Below are 19,515 nucleotides of genomic sequence, written 5' to 3'. Positions count from 1 at the left end.
TTTCTTTCCATGTTTTTTCTCCTAATAGCGTAAAACATGTCGTGTCAGTTTATACTGGAGATGAAAATGCTGCTTTTTTTTTTTTTTTTTGATTTTATAAATCTATTAAAATTCCTCCTAAAAGAAAAGATAGAGTTCCAAAAATCATTCTCAATATTAAAGAATTGCAGAGTTCACACAACAGCTATAACGATCAAGAGAAACGATATTGTTGAAATCACTTTTAGAATGATTTGCTGATAAACAAATAAAAACACTGTCAGCCAATCAGAATCAATCCTGCTGTAACGAGCTCGAGCATTTAAAGTGACAGACACGCACGCGCTTAGAATAAACAGAACTATATCATCCACTGGTGTGGATGAATATAGTTATAGTTATCGTTGTTGGTGTGAACGAGCCTTACACTTTGCACTGTAAATTTGTCATGTAACAGGGCAGACAAATATCCTATATATTCCTATGAAATATCAGATCTGAATCATTAGGTTATACTTGAGCTTGACCAGTGTGATCGTCAGACATTTTCTCCCTTTAATAAAAGTAAAAAATAACTGAATTTTTTACATTGTTTTCAACAAACCTGTTGAGCCCCAAACTGTAGGAATGACTTAAAAACAACAAACAACACCTTAGAAATGCCTTAGAAACCATATAGACCACCTGTTTCATTTACAACAGTGTAGCAATGCCCTAGAAACCTCCCCAGAGGATTCAGGGCTTCTCCAGCGCTGTGGCCTTAGGATGTCCACACGTACCAATTAGCAGCCTGCGATTGTACTCGCTGAAAGCACATTTAGACCGTCGCTGCCCTCCAGACCTCATAGAGGAATGTGTCCACAGTCAGACACCGGGTGAAAGAGACGTGTGACCACTCCAACCAAAATATATGCTTCCCTGGACACAAACTCTAGGCCATGAAACCCTTTCAAATCCAAAAAATGACCCCAAACACAGGCAGCCAGGTTCCTCAAATCATTTAAAAAACATTCCTCTTTTCCAGTCAACTACAAAATTCATAATTTGTGGTGTTTTAATAAATTTTAAACTGTTGTTATGGTCCATAAGAGGACGTTTTGAAACATCGTTCCCCCTAGATCCTATAAAGTCACACATAATGAGTCGTTGAATTCGTGAAATATCACAAGCTCAATCATCAGTGCTTCGCAATCCTCCGCCAGCAGATCGTTCATCACCTCAACATGAGCACAACGCTGCGCCGTGATTTATTAGTTGCTCGATCTATCCATTCAAGATGAACCGGACAAATTTCTCTCAATAAAAAGCATGACGCTGGAACATGACGGCCTGCTAAGGCTCTCGTCTGGGAATGCAGAAACTCCCTTTAATGAGGAATGCATTGGTCTGATATAGGAAGACAAATGAGAAGTAAGTACAAATGATGTAGTGTGTAAAGTTCCTCTGGTCATGGATACTGTGTGCATGAATATTTCTGTCTCTTTTTTTTGTTTTTTTGTTTTTTTTTTACTAGGAAACTTTCCTCACAACTTCTCACCAAGATTTCCCAAAAGCCAGCTTTTGACATGCTGTTATATAATTTCGTTGAAAGAATTCCTGGAAGCTTTGGAGCTGCTCTGCATGAATAATCCAAGACAGATAACGAAGAGTACAAGTAAACAAAAGTGCAAAGCTTTGGAGGATGAAAAAACAACCGTATAAATCTTCAAGCATCAGTGGAACTTCAAATCAAGCAGAAAAATGAAGTGCTATATGAGTGTTTTCAAACTGAACCCAACAGCTCTACATGCCGAACGTCACAATACGGAGTCGGCTAATGAAATTACTTAAGCAATACCCAGAAACATGGGTCAACATCGAGGTCATCACGTAGTAGTAATGGACGGGGTGTTACCCAAATCCATATTTCCCTCTTTAACAACAGCTGCAAAAATACATGGACTGCATTTCAAAATAGCAATGGATTTTGGACTCATCCAGCCCTTCAGTGTTGGGTAAGACCTGTGTGTTTTTCTTTCTTTTCTTTTTTTGATAATGCTTTATTTTACAGTGTCCTTCCTTGTTACACGTTGTTATTATCGAAATAACAGTAAATTATGTATAAATAACTAACACTAGACCCTACCCTAACCCTTAAGTACATGTTGTTGATTAATATTACTCCATACTTAAAAAGGACACCTTAAAATAAAGGGTATCCGTTTATTTTACAGCGTCATTGTTACATAATATTACATGCATTTACTATAGTAATAACTATAGATTGTGCATAATTACATGCAACTAATCCTAAACCAAACCCTATAGTAAGTACATGTAGTTACTTAATATTACTCAGTACTTAAATGTATAATTACAGTGTAACAAAGACACCTTCAAATTAAGTGTAACCAATAAAATATTTACATTTAAGATTTAAGTATTTAAATTTCATATAAAGTTTTCATCTGTTTTAACATAAATAAACCTTATGTGAAGCATATTTGTTCAGTCATACATAAATGAAACGGGTAAGATTTCTGTAATAGTACTAATAAACTGTTTTAAATACACAATAACCAGCTTTATATATTTATCATCTATAAATCCAATTTGTTTCGATCTCATACATTTTAACTCACTGATTATTGCTTGTTTCACAGCTTGGCATATTTGATCAGTGTTCTTACTTTTTAACTGAATACATTTAATTGTTTTCAATATGAACAGATTTATGCTGGTTCTAAGCATTTTGAATAAATGCATTTTGAAAATATTATTATTTAAATAGAATCAAATAAATGTAAATAATAATAGTTCGCCAGTTTCATTCATGTATGACTGATAAATAAGTGTTTATGTTTAAGTTAACACTGTGCAATCAAAATGTATGGAAATTGTATATGCAATTCAATTACATAAATCTTAAATTTAGCACTAAATATTTTTTTGAGAAGAAAAAAGACAAAAAACCTCAGAAAACAACCGAACGGATACAGAATGAAAAGCCTCAACCAGTCAAAATCTATTTCTAGACTTGCTTGAGGTTGTTCATTCTTTATCCCTTCAGTTGTTTTCAGATGTTGTGTGTGTTTTTCCCTTCTCATCCCAAAGACGCGAATGTTTTTTTAAACTACACAGAACCTCGTAATTCCATTTTACAGCTGATGCACAAAGTGCACATGCAAACCCAAACAAACGGCAGATGTTGGCAGTCTGGGAAACACCTCCCGGTCTTCTCATCCAGCTCACACAGCGGAGTTTGTTGTGCTGTTTCAATGAAACGTGCAAATTTCACCAGCTAACGCTCGAGGCGGAGGAAAAACCCAGGCCTTTTTATTTCTCGACTTAAAAAACGCTCAGTTTATGTGCGCTGGCACTCAAACCTGCTTTCCGACTCAGTCCCTGCCTCTCCCTCTCTGTCTCTCCAGTGTGTGTGTGTGTGTGTGTGTGTGCGCGTGTTTATCTGCATGTGTGTTTTTTGATCGGAGGCTGTGTCTACATGGGAAGTGGGAAGGTGCAGCTGGAATGCCGCCCAAAGGCAAGGAAAGCACACAGCTTCCACGCTTCCAGCAAACGCAGAGAGAGAGAGAGAGAGAGAGAAAGCAAAGCAACTTGACTCACTGGGGCACTGCGCTGTCTGGGTCAGATGTGCAAGGAGCAAAACAAGGCTCTCCTGAAAGGAATAAGCGGGGAACATAGGAGTCAGATCTGTCCATGAAGACCTGGAGATTATTTTCCCCAACTTAGCCAGCCAGGAGAACATCTCATCCCTGCTGGAGTCGGATTGGGTCTGGAAGGGACATGAGGAGGGACCGGCTGCTGGTGGCCGTCACTTTGGTCACCCTCTTGGCAGCTGACATCCATTTTGTCCTGCTTCCCAGACTCAAAAACTGGTATCATCTGCCCAGAGAAAGCTGCGAGTGCAGGGTCACCAATGGCAGCCTGGACAACAGCGGTGCTACAACCTTAACATGGATGATGACGAGCCAGAATTTCACGCCGGTTTCCACCGAGAGAAGCTCCAAGCTGGAGAGGCTGTTCAGTCATCCGCTCTACAACATCCGTCTTCCAGAACTGGGGCCCGACGAACTGCTCCTGCAGCGCGAGGAGCTCAGGAATTACTACAAGAGGAAAGTGAGCCGCTGGGAGAGGTACTCAACAGTCTTCATGTTAAATAATGTGGCATGTTTACTAGCAGGAACGCACTCAGACCACTGAATGAACACTTTAAGTCATTGAGTCAGACACATACTTTAAAGTCTTGGCTACAAAAAAAGTGTTGAACATTTCCAACACGCATTGATTATATGGGATTAGTTGTCACAGTTGCAACCTGTTGTTTATTGATGAATTTTAGAAGAAGAATATTCATAAACAGCAAAGTAACATACACATTTTTTTTTTTGCAATACTTAAAATCAAACCATGTAAAGCAATTGGCAACTTTAACCTAACTGACGTTAATAAAAACACTCTTGTCCTGAGAGCAAAGTTCAAGCCTTGCCTGAATTTATGCTAGTGTGTTTATAGCTAAAGTATATTGGATATTCTAGAAAAAAATTAATATTTAAAACGGGATTTTGAACAATATGACGCATAGAAAAGCACTGGCAGTGTCAGCAATGTTATATAGTAAAAAAAAAAAAAAAAATTATATACTGTATAGTTGAAATAAAATGTTTTTCAAAACAAGTACCTTTTTTATTTTAGGTAGTTGCTGTTGTCGATGTACTAAAATAAAGCAAAATTATAATATTTAAATAAATATTAATTATTATGTTAATTAATATAATAGCATTATTGTGTTTGATAAAAAAAATTAAAATAAAGCAATATTATATATTTATTTCAATATGTAAATATTAATATTAGGATTATATGAATCAATATAATAGTATTATATTATGCCTTGGTGTTTTAAAAAAGCAACCCTACAATATAAATTTTTTTTTTTAATTAATTATTAATTCAATATTTTTTTAACTTGAGTCTTGCTAAAGAATCGACAGCTCAAAATAAGAGCTCAAATACTCCCTCTTGCTGCCCCATGGAAGTGAGTTTAGTACGGGCTTGTTTTTAGGTCATACGCTGCGTATTAAAGGCAGGGATGTGGACAAATCACTCATCATTGCACCGGCCGTGATGCTGTTCAGCAGACCAACGCTCAACACAAGTGTCTCCCACATAATCAGAGGTTCGCCAGAAACCACCCACTTAAATCAGGTCGCACTACGCAAGATTTGTTGTTTCAGAAGTTGTGGTTGAAATCTCTGATTGCTGAACCTTCGAGAGGGAAACGTTTTCTTGCGTTCATCCCCTTATAGGCCTATTTATACGCGTAAACGCATTGATGAGGCATAATGGGAGCACTCTGTATGAAAGCACTGCTGGATCCCTGCCACAGTAAACAGTTCTGTAGTTTATATTTGTCTTTCAACTCATTTCTCTTTTCTTCGTGATGTTGATTCAAGCTGATGCTTCTAGAGGTCATGGTGACAATTGTATGAGGACCAGCGGCAAATATTTGCTTCAAATAGGATCAATAATCTGTAACGTGGTGATGTTGTGTCTGCCAGGAACTCGATTGCATGACGCATTAATTTGATCAAAGGTACTGTAGGCTATACATCGAATGCAAAGTGGATCAAACTCTTTCCCCGCCAACATTTAAAAAAGTTGCCAGCCAGCACCAGCATTTCAGCAAAACTTTAAAGCCCCCCAAAATATTTTGATGAATGAATATCTGAACATGCAAAAAGAAAGCTTGTTTCCACCACAGAATGAAAAAATTTAGAAGATAATCAACTTTTTATCTCACAGTTCTGACTTTTTATTCAGAATTACAAGGTATAAAGTCACAATTGCGAGCTATAAAATCCAGTTCTGAGGAAAAAAAAGACTGGCTTTACTTCTCAGAATCGTGACTTTATATCTCGCAATTGTGATTTTATAACTCGCAATTGTGATTTTATAACTCGCAATTCTGATTTTATAACTCGCAATTCTGATTTTATAACTCGCAATTGTGACTTTATACCTCGCAATTGTGATTTTATAACTCGCAATTGTGATTTTATAACTCGCAATTGTGACTTTATATCTTGCAATTCTGATTTTATATCTCGCAATTGTGACTTTATATCTTGCAATTCTGATTTTATAACTCGCAATTGTGACTTTATACCTCGCAATTGTGATTTTATACCTCGCAATTGTGATTTTATACCTCGCAATTGTGATTTTATAACTCGCAATTCTGATTTTATATCTCGCAATTGTGACTTTATAACTCGCAATTGTGATTTTGTATTTTGCAATTGTGACTTTATATCTCGCAATTCTGAATTTTATATCTCGCAATTCTGATTTTATACCTCGCAATTGTGACTTTATACTTCGCAATTGTGATTTTATAACTCGCAATCGTGACTTTATACTTCGCAATTGTGATTTTATAACTCGCAATCGTGACTTTATAACTCGCAATTGTGATTTTATAACTCGCAATTGTGATTTTATACCTCGCAATTGTGATTTTATAACTCGCAATTGTGATTTTATATCTCGCAATCGTGACTTTATACCTCGCAATTGTGATTTTATAACTCGCAATTGTGATTTTATACCTCGCAATTGTGATTTTATAACTCGCAATTGTGACTTTATACCTCGCAATTGTGATTTTATATCTCGCAATTCTGATTTTATACCTCGCAATTGTGACTTTATAACTCGCAATTGTGATTTTGTATTTTGCAATTGTGACTTTATACCTCGCAATTGTGATTTTATAACTCGCAATTGTGACTTTATACCTCGCAATTGTGACTTTATAACTCGCAATTGTGATTTTGTATTTTGCAATTGTGACTTTATATCTCGCAATTCTGATTTTATATCTCGCAATTGTGACTTTGTATCTCGCAATTCTGATTTTGTAACTCGCAATTGTGACTATACCTCGCAATTGTGACTTTATATCTCGCAATTCTGATTTTATACATCGCAATTCTGATTTTATATCTTGGAATTCTGATTTTGTAACTCGCAATTGTGACTATACCTCGCAATTGTGACTTTATATCTCGCAATTGTGACTTTATATCTCGCAATTGTGACTTTATATCTCGCAATTCTGATTTTATACATCGCAATTCTGATTTTATATCTTGGAATTCTGATTTTGTAACTCGCAATTGTGACTATACCTCGCAATTGTGACTTTATACCTCGCAATTGTGATTTTGTAACTCGCAATTGTGACTTTATACCTCGCAAGTGTGAGAAAAAAAGTCAGAATTGTGAGATAAAAAGTCACAATTACCTGTGACCAGTTTTATTCAGTGATAGAAACAAGCCTCCATAGAGAAGCATTGTGTCATAAATGACGGAAAATTCCACCAATGCCGAAAAAACAACAACTATATTACAGACTTGTTTTGTTATGTTTTGTTCGTCCCTCATATTTAAAAAATATAAAATATTTTCCTCATGTTTTGATGGTGTAATTGAACTTTTTTTCATCACTTCTGACCACTACTGTGTGTATATACATCTAGTTCAGTTCTAAAGAAATAATCCAAAAAGTCTCATTCTGTGGGAGCCAAAAAATGCTGTTGGCAGATTGCTGAAGCTGTGCTGTTTTTACATCTTAAAGGTTCCTACATGTGCAGACTTGTGTACGCCAAGGGAATCATAATTTTAAGAGCTAACAATACCCGCTGATGACTTAAAAGAGAGCTCACCACATGTGCCAATTCTACTCATTTCATTCCAGGTTTTTGTACAAGAAAATGAGTCTCGGGTTGATTTCAGAATCTGAATGTTAAATAGCTTAATGAAAGCTCTCGTTCTGTTCTACAGACTGAAAAAGTTCTACATCGAGGCGGCAGCAGCTTCAAACATCACTATACCTGATCATCCCGTGACCTTTGACCCGGAGGCCAGTTGGCTGCAGTTCCACCTCGGGATCAATCGATATGCGCTGTATGCGCGAGATGACAGCAGCGTGGACAGACTCCTGAGGGACATGCAGACGGCCACCGTCATCAGTGCAGGTTTTCTCTTCCCCCTAGAGCTCCAGCATATGAATCTGAATATGCTAATATAATACTTCATTTCAAATTTGCTTGCATGATCTGATCCTGAGAAGCTGATGTGCAGTATTTCATTGTGTCTGACAGATTTCACTCAGGATGAGAAAGCTTTGAAGGGTGCGTGCGACTGCTCCCAAGGTACATGTGCTTTCTAACACTATTGTTCTACCAGATTATTACATTTTTTACAAAATAAAATAAAAATAAATATTATGGTTTCTCCTGAGTAAGAACTTCTGGGAATGTAAATTATAAGGTGATACCATTTAATTATGATAAACACTACTGTTCAAAAGTATGGCGTCAATAAGATTTTTTTATTTTTTTTATTGAGTGACAGTAAAGACATATTTCAAATAAATGCTGTTCTTTGAACTTTCTATTCCTCAAAGAATCCTGGGGGGGAAGTATCAGTTTCCCCAAAGATATGAAGCAGCACAACTGTTTTCAACATTGATAATAATGAGAAATGTTTCTTGAGCAGCAAATCATAATTTCTGAAGGATCATGTGACTCTGAAGACTGGAGTAATGATGCTGAAAATTCAGCTTTGATCATAGGAATAAATTACAGTATATTCACATAGAAAACAGCTATTTTAAATTGTAATAATATTACAATATTACCTTTTTTTTTTACTGTATTTCTTATCAAATATGCAGCCTTGGAAAGCAGAAGAGACTTCTTTCAAAAACCTTAGAAAATTTTACCAATCCCAAATTTTTAAACAATAGTGTAACTTTAACAACATTTAAATATAACAGAAAACAATATAGTATAATATATAAATAATTGTTATATAGTCTTTTTAAATAAAATATAACCTATCACTGTTTGAAATATTGTGAAAACATATTTTTACAGTATTTTAAAATAACATTTAGCATTACATTAGGTAGCTTACAGTTAAATATCTTTATCATCCAGTTTGAAATCTGTAGCTTGGACGCTAAAGAGTAAAACCAATATATATTACTGTAAGTTGGTGGTGTAGAGTAGAAGGCCACTAAACAGAAGTTGCATTTTATCGTTTTTTCTTCCCTATTGTGTCGTATATCCGAGTGAAACACTTCTGGAACAAGAACAAATGTGGGCGGGGCTTGATTTTGTCCGTGGGGAATTGATTGGATGATTGTGGTTTGCTATTGGTGGATCTCATGTGAGTGACAGGTTGCCCCGCCCTCGTCATCAGAGAAGAGAAGAGATGCTGCAAGAGGGAGGGGAAGTTATTCTGATTCAAGATTACGAGAATTGTCCATTTTGATTTCATGGTGACTTTAAAACCACACATCCCGCACTGTCCCTGAGCTCATGCACATCAACCACATGCTATTCTCTCTTGAAGGTTTCCTCTTTTGCCACTTTCTGGCCTAAATGAATGTCCAACTACATTTTTTTTTTATTGTTTGGCTTGTTTTTCTGTTTTGCTCATTACGTGTGTGTTATTTTAAACTGTAAACTATTGATTTGATTGAGCTGGAAAGGAGCTAAAAGAGGTTTGAGCGGTGCGGTTTAGTGTTGCCGACAGCCTGCCACGGCTTCTCACAACCTCAGACAAAGCAAAAGAAACACTGGAGCGCATAGTGAACACCACAAGCCCTGCTTATGTAAAGATCCCTCTATAATTAAACTATTACAGTTGAAAGGTCGACTCTGGGGAACAAAAACAAAAATAAGATCTCACAGTCCAAAAAGAGTCATTTCCTCAGAGTCAGGTGTTGCAACAATTTCCCCACACCGTTCATCTTATGTTCCACCACAACCCAATAAAACATTAAACTATACTGTATGTCAAGAAGAATTATCATTAATAATGGCTATATTACTACAATAATTCACCTTTTAAATAAAGGTGTAAATTGGTGTTTTTTGGTCATCCCATCCAGACCAGCACACACACATAACTTACAAATACTATATTATTATTTTAGTTAAAATATAACTGAATATTAATGTTAACTTACAAAAAAAGTTCATATATTTAGAGAATTATTCTTTTTAATTTTGACAGCACTTATATTTTCAATATTACAGATATGTTTCCGTTAATATTAAGAAGGAAACATGAACGTTTTCTTTCTTTCTGACTGTCCAATCAGTGGTTAAACCGAGCGGTCTTCATCTGAAATTGGCCTTGAAACTCCAAGACTTTGGCAAAGCTATGTTTAAACCAATGAGGTAACACTTTGTTATTCAGATTTCCCAGATTTCTACACCTTTGGTTTAAAAGTAGTGTAACTGATAGAAATGATCCTTGTTGATTTCAGACAGGAGCGGCACGAAGAGACGCCGGAGAACTTCTTCTATTTTGTGGACTTTCAGAGACACAACGCTGAGATTGCAGCTTTCCACCTCGACAGGTGAGGCGTTCCAGCACAGATGATCACAGTCACCACACCATAGACACAGAGACTGTCAGGAATGAGTTATACTGTGAAGGATCTGATATGAGGAAACACAGATGAAGTCCCTCAGGCACCACCGCACTGGGATACTATACATCATTGTTTAGGCCTGTTGAGACAATGAGGTTCAGCACGATTAGTCTCACCTCAGCATATTTTGTGAGGTCTATTGTGGGCGATTATGTGATGATGAAACCCGAAAGCAGACTGCAACACACATCAAAGGCATTCACTAAAACATGTCATTTACCAGAAAAGATCTTATTAAAGACACAAAGACTCATTCGTGCATTTTTGGGCTTTCAATAGACGAATGGGTTGCACTTTATTTTACAGTATGTGCACTTACTAAGAAAGTAGTGGGTATTATAAGGTTACTACATGGGTTAAGGTTAGGTTCAGGGTTAGTACCTAGTTATAACCCAGTTATTGTAATAACTATAATAAGTACATGGGGAACAGGACTGTAACATAAGTGCTTCTGATAATTTCATAGAAATATATAGGGATGCCCGAAATATAGGCCACCATATCGGTATCAGCCGATATATGTTCATTTTTAATGTTATCGTTATCGGCCCAATAAGAAAATTAGGCCGATATTTTAAAGTCGATAAATATACGTTTATTTCCTTCAGATGAGACACTTCAGATGTGCACTGTTTGCCATGATGGTTTTGAATTGCTTGAAATATGATAGGAATTTCAAAAAGAAAAATACTGTAAAGTGCAGAACGTGCAGCGCGAGTCTGTCATATAGGCTACATAAAATTATAATAAGAACATCCTTATAATTGTGTGCTTGGGACATGGATTTTAATGGTGAGACTTTTGTTTTTGTAATCAGGCTCATACATAAAGAATTATCGGTATCGGACAAAATTTTCATGCGTAGAAATATACTTGCAGCATTATTGATAATTAATAAGTGAGAATTTTTTTCTCTTAAAATACTCCATTCAGCTTAATATTCATACAGACCACTTCACACTTCAACATCCCATACAGACCACTTCACTTCACCTAATCGAGTGCAAAAGTCGGGATCCGGAAGTAAAACTCCATTCATTTCCTCCATTGGGAAATTGATTTTAAACGATAACTTATCAACCATTAAAGACAGACCTACTGAGCTACAACGTTGTTAATTGATGGCATAGGCTTTCATTGAAGCCGTCAGTCTGCATTAGTTCAATCATATTTAACCGCTGAATTGCTGGTGAACAACTTCAGAGAGAAATCTCCACCAATCAGAGAATCAAAACAAGCAAATCGCGCCAAACGACCTCTTTAGCTCCGCCCACTCCCATGAAGCAATACCTATGACGTAATAAAGTCTCCCTATGCTCTCAAACTACTGTATATTTTGCATGTTTTGCAATAGGCGTAAAATATGTTGTTTCTATATACACAGTCAACATCTTTAAGTCGATAGTTTTATATTTATCTGTTTTAATTTGATTGTCATTCGCAATGCTTCATGGGATTTTGTCCATTTATGTGGACCATTGTCTTTTTGCGTGATTTTCAAAAGTTTGTAATGTTTGAACATAAACATTGACATTTCCAGTGCATGTTTGTGTGAGGTAAAAGGACATGAGCTCTTGAAGCTCCGCCCCCTGTGCCGGGAGCAGCAGCTCATTTGCATTTAAAGGAACTCACACAAAAACGGTGCGTTTTTGCTCACCCTCAAAAAGTGAAAATTTGTACATGCTATATAAGAATATCTGTGGGGTATTTTGAGCTAAAACTTCACATACACACTCTGGGGACATCAGAGACTTATTTTACATCTTGTGAAAAGGGCATTATACCACCCCTTTAATATTGTTATTGTATTGTTAGCTACTGTAAAAAATATTGTTGAATCCATTTTCTCACTGCGAGTGACAGAATGTTTCAGGGTTTATTCGTATAGTGCTTTTCACAGTACGTATCACTTTCAAAGCAGCTTTACAAAGAACAAACCCCCAGTCGACAGTGGCAAGGAAAAATTCCCTCGGAGTTCCACCCTGTCATTAGTGGTGAACTGTCAGCAAAGACACTTGAGAAAAGGGTGTTTTCCTGCAGGTTATTCCTCATCTGAGCTTAATTACAGAAAACCTCTTCAGTTGAAGAAACATGACTAGTCAAAATTATCCTGAAGGAAAGCTAATGGCAGTTTGGAGATGATCCTAAAAGGATGAATTAAAAAATACTCTAAGAGTCAAATAAGATCCTATTGGATAATTAGCATGTTTTATTATTTCTATTGATTTAATGTAGCAATCTTATTTGATCCCTTCAAGACTCCAAATTAAAGGGTTAGTTCACCCAAAAATGAAGATTCTGTCAGTAATTACTCTCCCTCATGTTGTTCCAGCCCTGTAAGACTTTCGTTCATCTTCAGAACACAAATTAAGATATTTTTGATGAAATCTGAGAGCTGTCTCACTCCTCCATAGGCTGCTATGGGATCGATATCTGCCATCCCAGAAAAGTTAGTAAAGACATCGTTAAAATAGTCCAAGTGACTACAGTGGCTCAACCTTAAGTTTATCAAGCGACGAGAATGCTTTTTCTTTACTTTACATTTTCTTCTGTGTGTTCTTCTGAGTGAGTTCACGTAGTGTAACAGCGCAGCGCTTCTGGGTTGTACATCAGAACGGAGGCTCACTATTGGCCAGCATCACACACACCACACACATGACCAGCGTCGACCAATAGTGAGCCTCCGTTCTGACGTACAACCCAGAAGCGCTGCGCTGTTACACTACGTGAACTCACTCAGAAGAAAATTAATAGTTGAATAAAGTTGTTATTTTTGTTTTGTTTTCTCGTCGCTTGATAAACTTAAGGTTGAGCGACTGTAGTCACTTGGACTATTTTAACGATGTCTTTACTAACTTTTCTGGGATGGCAGATATCATATACATAGAAGCCTATGGAGGAGTGAGACAGCTCTCAGATTTCATCAGAAATATCTTCATTTCTGTAGCAAAGATGATCGAAAGTCTAACAGGGCTGGAACAACATGAGGGAGAGTAATTACTGACAGAATCTTCATTTTTGGGTGAACTAACCCTTTAAGATAGAAATTCCATTAGCAAACGTTCAGGAGATTTACTGAAATTGACCCGAAAATGATTTAAAGAGACTTCATTTGTGAAGAATCAGGTTGATATGAATGCTGACTGAGGTGTGTGTGGACCGTGTGCAGAGTGCTGGACTTCCGGAGGGTTCCTCCTGTGGCGGGGCGATTCGTCAATGTGACGGGGGAAATCTTGTACATAACCCACAACGAGGAACTGCGCAGTGTTTTCTTCATCTCTCCAGGTGGGCATAACTCGTCAAACTAATACTGCATATCATATACAGAAAAGAAATAATGCTTTCATTCAGCAAGGATGCATTCAATTGATCAAAAGTGACTGTGAAGATGTTTATAATGTTACAAATGATTTCTATTTCAGATAAATGCTGTAATTTTGAGCTTCCTATTTATCAAAAATAGAACGAATCACAGTTTCCACAAAAATGTTAAACTGTTTTCCAATGATGATAATCATAAATGTTTCTTGATCATCAAATCATCATATTAGAATGATTTCTGAAGGATCATGTGACACTGAAGACTGGAGTAATGATGCTGAAAATTCAGCTTTGATCACAGGAATAAATGAGAGTTTATCATATATTCAAAGAGAGAACAGTTCTTTTAAATTGTAATAATATTTTACAATATTACTGTTTTTACTGTATTTTTGATCAAATAAATGCAGCCTTGATGAGCAGAAAAGACTCATCTGTGAAGTATATCATCTGTGCATATTAATATACACTATATACTGCAGGAATGTAATTCCAGTCATCCTGCATGTTATGGCATTTGCTGAAATCATTATTATTATTATAGCCTCAAATGATAAAAAAAAAGTGCCAGCTACTGCCTCAAGTTATTATTTTCAGTTCCCATCCAACAGATGGGCCTGAATAATTTATGAATTTTAAATTAACTTGGTAATTCATGTACTAGCTTAGACAAGTCAGGGCTTCTGGAGTGCTAAAATCTGATTTGTAAATTTTTCAATATGATCCCATTATGATTTTCAAAAAAAACATAGAAAAGAGTTATTTTAAATTGCATTAAATAATATTTCACAATATCACTGTATATATTTTGATTAAGTGAATGCCTTGGAGAGCAGAAGAGACTTGTTTTCTCTCAGAGTGAATGCTTTTCTTTTTCCTTGACAGCCAACAACACGTGTTTCTTCGCTAAGTGTTTATACGTGTGTAAGTCGGAGTACGCAGTGTGTGGACACCCGGATCTGCTGGAGGGATCCATGTCTGCGTATCTGCCCGGTTTGAGCATCGCCCCGCGCATCTCCATCCCGAACCCCTGGATCCGCTCCTACAGCTTCACCGGGAGAGAGGAGTACGCTCACACACTCACTCTCACACACACACACACACACACACACACACACACACACACACACACACACACACACACACACACACACACACACACACACACACACAGACACAGACACTGCATCTCTCTTCAGTTTTGATTATGAATTATGATTCTCTTTGGAATAGCTTGAACTGATGAATCGAGCACAGTGATAGCAGGAATGTGTTAAAGTGTTTGGACTTGATTTATAAAGATAATAAAACAGTATTCTGATCTGATCAGCGTTGTTGTTTTAGAACGTCCTTATTTGGCTTTGAGAAATCCAGCTCTTGATGGCTAAGAAACAAAAATGTTTGTCATGCTCACGAAAGAGTCTAAAGTTGAGAAATGTTGAGACGATTCCAACAGCTTGAAGCAATCACCGTCCTCTCCTCCTTCCTTCCTCAGGTGGGAGATCAATCCGTCATACTGCGACACCGTCAAAAAGCTGTATCCCTACAACTCTGGGAACAGACTGCTCAACATCATCGACATGGCCGTTTTTGACTTCCTCACAGGCATGTCAGCTGTTGACGGAATCTGTTTGGTGTCAAAACTTGTAAAAATGATTTCATGCTTGACAATGAAAGTAGCGTTAATGATTGGATTGATGAAGTAAGCATAAGGAAATCTGTAAAGCCAGAGTTGTGTAATGATGATTGTCCTTCCTGTTGTAGGAAACATGGACAGGCATCACTACGAAATCTTCACCAAGTTTGGAGATGATGGTTTCCTTCTTCACTTGGACAACGCCCGAGGGTTTGTGCTCATACACTTCTGAAGCCGTTCACAGACCACAACGGTTTTGTGCATTTGACCGTTGCACTTTTGCATCATCTTTTACATTACAAAAGATATGCAGTGCTCAACTCAGAAGTTGATCAGCTTTTTAAAGATGCGTCTTTAAGACCTTGTGTGTGTGTGTGTGTGTGTGTGTTTCTCTGAACTGCCTTAATCTCGCATTTTTAATAAAAAATAAATAAAAAAAACGCATTCTGTGGCCTTTTTCATTGCTGAATTATCAGTGCAGTTTCTTGTTAAAGCCCTTTTCTGACAATATAATGCTTTGGCAAATCATAATTACGACATAAAAAGTCTAAATTGTGTGGTAAAAATTGTGCACATCACATAAAACCTTAAAATTATGACAAAGAACTAATTATGAGATAAAAGTCCAAATTTGCACAAGTTAAAGTTATGACACAAAAATTGCCAATTTAGATATAAAGTAAAAAAAAAAATATTTTGAAATAAAAATGTTAAACTTTTTGATAAAAAGTTTGAAATTGACAGTTAAAATGATCAAATAAAAATTTATAATTATTATAGAAAAAAATATCAAAATTGGCATAGGTCCAAATTTTGACGTTGACAAAAAGTTATTTTTTTTTATGATTATGACCATTCATGATTATGTCCTAGTATCTCATAATTTCCAACTTGTATCATCATTTTGACTGTCATGACTTTGTATCTCATAATTTGGACTTTATATAGAATGATTATCCCTAATTATGACTGACTAAAGCATGATGTTTTTTCCTCTTCTTGTGTGCTGCAGATTTGGACGGCATTCCCATGATGAGATGTCCATTCTGGCACCACTGACCCAATGTTGCATGTAAGGATTGTTCTCAAATATAAAAAAGATATATTTAAATTTTTCTGAAGCCCATTTAAAGGTGCATTGTGTAATATTTAGGATGATCTGTTGACAGAAATGCAATATCATTATACATAACTATGTTTTCGGTGGTGTATAAAGACCTAACATGATGAACCTTTATATATTTATTATCTTAGAAAGAGCCATTTCTATCTACAGTACACACACCACTTGTGCTGACATGTTTCTACAGTGGCCCTAAAGGGACAAACGCGTTTCGTCACTATGTTGTTCTTCGTGCAAAGAAGCTACAGCTAAAGTCAGCGAATAAAACACTGACACAATGATGAACAAGTAACAGTAATATTCGCAATAACATGTTGTTTTACTGAATAATTAAGTAAACCTAATTTCTTAATTTATCTTTGTAAAGAAACCTCATTGCTTAACTGGCTACTCTCTGCTGTCTCGGACGACGGACGACATCACTTCCTGTCATTGGGTGCAATTCACAACCTCACCACTAAATGCCGCTAAAATTACACACTGCACCTTTAAGAAGCGTTTTATTAAGACAAATGTACAAAGATGTTCTTATTCACAAAACCCATGACCTCTTACAGGATCAAGCGCTCTACGCTGTTCAGACTGAAGCTTTTGGCAAAGTCCGAGTACCGTCTGAGTGACGTAATGAGGGAATCCCTGTCCCGAGACCCTCTCACGCCAGTCTTGAGTGAGGAGCACCTGCAGGCCTTGGACCGCCGGCTGGCACAGGTGCTCAGGACAGTGGGCAAGTGTGTGAAGAAGCTGGGAGAAACACATGTGGTCATCACAGACTTTGTGGAATCATCCGGAGTAACTACACGACACCGAGGGGGAAATAAGAGGTGACAGAACGAGAAGAGCTCTGGTTAGAGGAGGTATCAGCAGTCCACTGCAGCACTGAGTGATCTGAAGACTTCAGGAGGAACATTATTCACTTCTCTGATTGGCTGAAGAAGGTCTGAGGGGTATTACTTAAGAAAGATCCCTATCAACACCTTTAAGGAAAATGAGAAGTCAGAATTATGTCAAAACTGACATAAAGTCAAAATAATGTCAGTCAAAATGATCACATAAATCAAAATCATGAGACAAAAAGTTGAAATGGCATTTTTCATTTTGAGATAAAAGAGATAGTCAAAAATGTAATTAAGGTCAGTTAACTTATATGAATTAAATTGATCATTTACAAGTCGAAATATGAGTTGTCAATTCTATAAAGTAGAATTTTTGTCATGACTTTAGTGTCATAATTTTGACTCATGATTATGATTTGGTATCTCATATCAACTTTTTATCTCAGAATTATGACGGTTTAATCTCACATTCATTCATTTTTATTTTATATTTATTAATTTTGATTGGCTAAAAAGGTCTGTTACTAAAACTCCCTTATATTAACACCTAATAAGTAAAATAAAAAGTCAAAATGATGACATAAAAAGCCATAATTATAAGTCTAAAAGTCAAAATGATCATATTAGTCAAAATTATGAGGTAGTCAAAAGTCATTGAAATTGAGATAAAAAAAAATTTAGATAAAGTAATAAGAAAAATAAGAAATCAAAATCAATTCTATAAAGTAGAATTATTGTCATAATTATGACTTTTTATGTCACAATTTGTTGATTACGATTATTAAAAAAAAATGTTATTTCATAATTCAGACTTTTTAATGTAATATTTATGACATTGATTGGCTAGAAAGGGTTTGTGTGGTATTATTCCCTAACAGCACCTGTGATTGGTTGTAGTGAGACGGGGTTAGTTAGACTCTGGAGAAGCTCACCCGAGCCAGACGGATGATGAAGATAAGACCTCAGCAAACACATCATTCATGCGGTCCTTTAACTGCACAGCTCCTCTGATTACCCGTTCCCGAACGGTCCACCTCTACACACACAGCCATTAGTGTGTCTGAGCACAGACAGCCACATCATCATCAGCAGCGGCGTGTGGAGTCAGTGGAGAAACCCTTCCTGAGCTCGTGGCTCGCCACACTTCTGCAATATTGCTGGCTTAAACACGTCAGCGCTAGTGTCTCAGCTAGCAGAAAGAAATGTTGGGTCTGTGAAATAAAAAACATTGCAAATCAAATGCATTGGTGAACTGAACTGAACTGGTGGATGAAATCTGAAAAACTAAATCAGATCCCGGTCATAATTATTCATCGCTTCATTAAAATGCCAAAACATTTGCATACTTTCTGATTCAGTGCATCTCCTGACGACCAGCTGACAGAAGGCTTTACATGACACCTATAAAACCTTTCTACGCAATTCACTATTATGATCAAATTAAAACATGATCTGGTTTTAGCACTCCAGAAGCCCTGACTTGTCTAAGCTAGTACATGAATTATCAAGTTAATTTAAAATTCATAAATGATTCAGGCCCATCTGTTGGATGGGAACTGAAAATAATAACTTGAAGCAGTAGCTGGCACTTTTTTTTATCATTTGAAGCTATAATTATAATAATGATTACATTCCTGCAGTAAATAGTGTGTATATTAATATCACAGCATTCAAATGTTCTTCTGAATGCATCAAGTGCACAGATGATATACTTTGTTTACCAAAATGTGCATTAAACTCTAATGTTCAATAGTTTGTGGTCAGTGAGATTTTTAAGGTTTTTGAAAGAAGTCTTTTCTGCTCATTAAGGCTTCATTTATTTGATCAGAAACACCGTAAAAACTGTGATATGATGAAATATTATTACAACTTAAAAGAAGTGTTCGCTCTTTTAATATATAGTAAAGTATAATTTATTCCTGTGATCAAAGCTGAATTTTCAGCATCATTACAGAAATCATTCTAATATGATGATTTGCTGCACTAGAAACATTTATGATTATTATTAATGTTGAAAACTGTTTTTGCTGCTTCATTTTCTTTCAGGATTGTTTTTTTTTATTAATAGAACGATCAAAAGAACAGCATTTTTATTTTAAATAGATTTCTT

At 36.3% G+C, this 19,515-nt stretch overlaps 1 protein-coding gene across 2 annotated transcripts; it reads left to right on the top strand.

The window, feature by feature from the left end:
* Positions 1–1,158: 1,158 nt before the first annotated feature.
* On the top strand, positions 1,159–19,157 carry fam20a (FAM20A golgi associated secretory pathway pseudokinase). 2 transcript variants are annotated; one of them, XM_082152136.1, is made up of 11 exons: positions 1,159–1,973; positions 7,825–8,018; positions 8,145–8,195; positions 10,157–10,235; positions 10,325–10,417; positions 13,662–13,777; positions 14,699–14,879; positions 15,309–15,418; positions 15,578–15,659; positions 16,462–16,521; positions 17,130–19,157. In XM_082152136.1, the coding sequence occupies exons 1-11, from the start codon at positions 1,825–1,827 to the stop codon at positions 17,395–17,397; spliced, it is 1,383 nt and encodes a 460-aa protein (XP_082008262.1). In that variant the 5' UTR covers positions 1,159–1,824; the 3' UTR covers positions 17,398–19,157. The 2 variants fall into 2 exon arrangements, with proteins under 2 accessions (XP_082008262.1, XP_082008261.1); XM_082152135.1 differs by lacking the exon at positions 1,159–1,973 and adding an exon at positions 2,923–4,112.
* The last annotated feature ends 358 nt before the right edge of the window (positions 19,158–19,515 follow it).

This window comes from Leuciscus leuciscus (assembly GCF_965113295.1).
Source record: "Leuciscus leuciscus genome assembly, chromosome: 21".
Classification (NCBI taxonomy): domain Eukaryota; kingdom Metazoa; phylum Chordata; class Actinopteri; order Cypriniformes; family Leuciscidae; genus Leuciscus; species Leuciscus leuciscus.
This window is presented reverse-complemented; position numbering and strand designations above follow the sequence as displayed.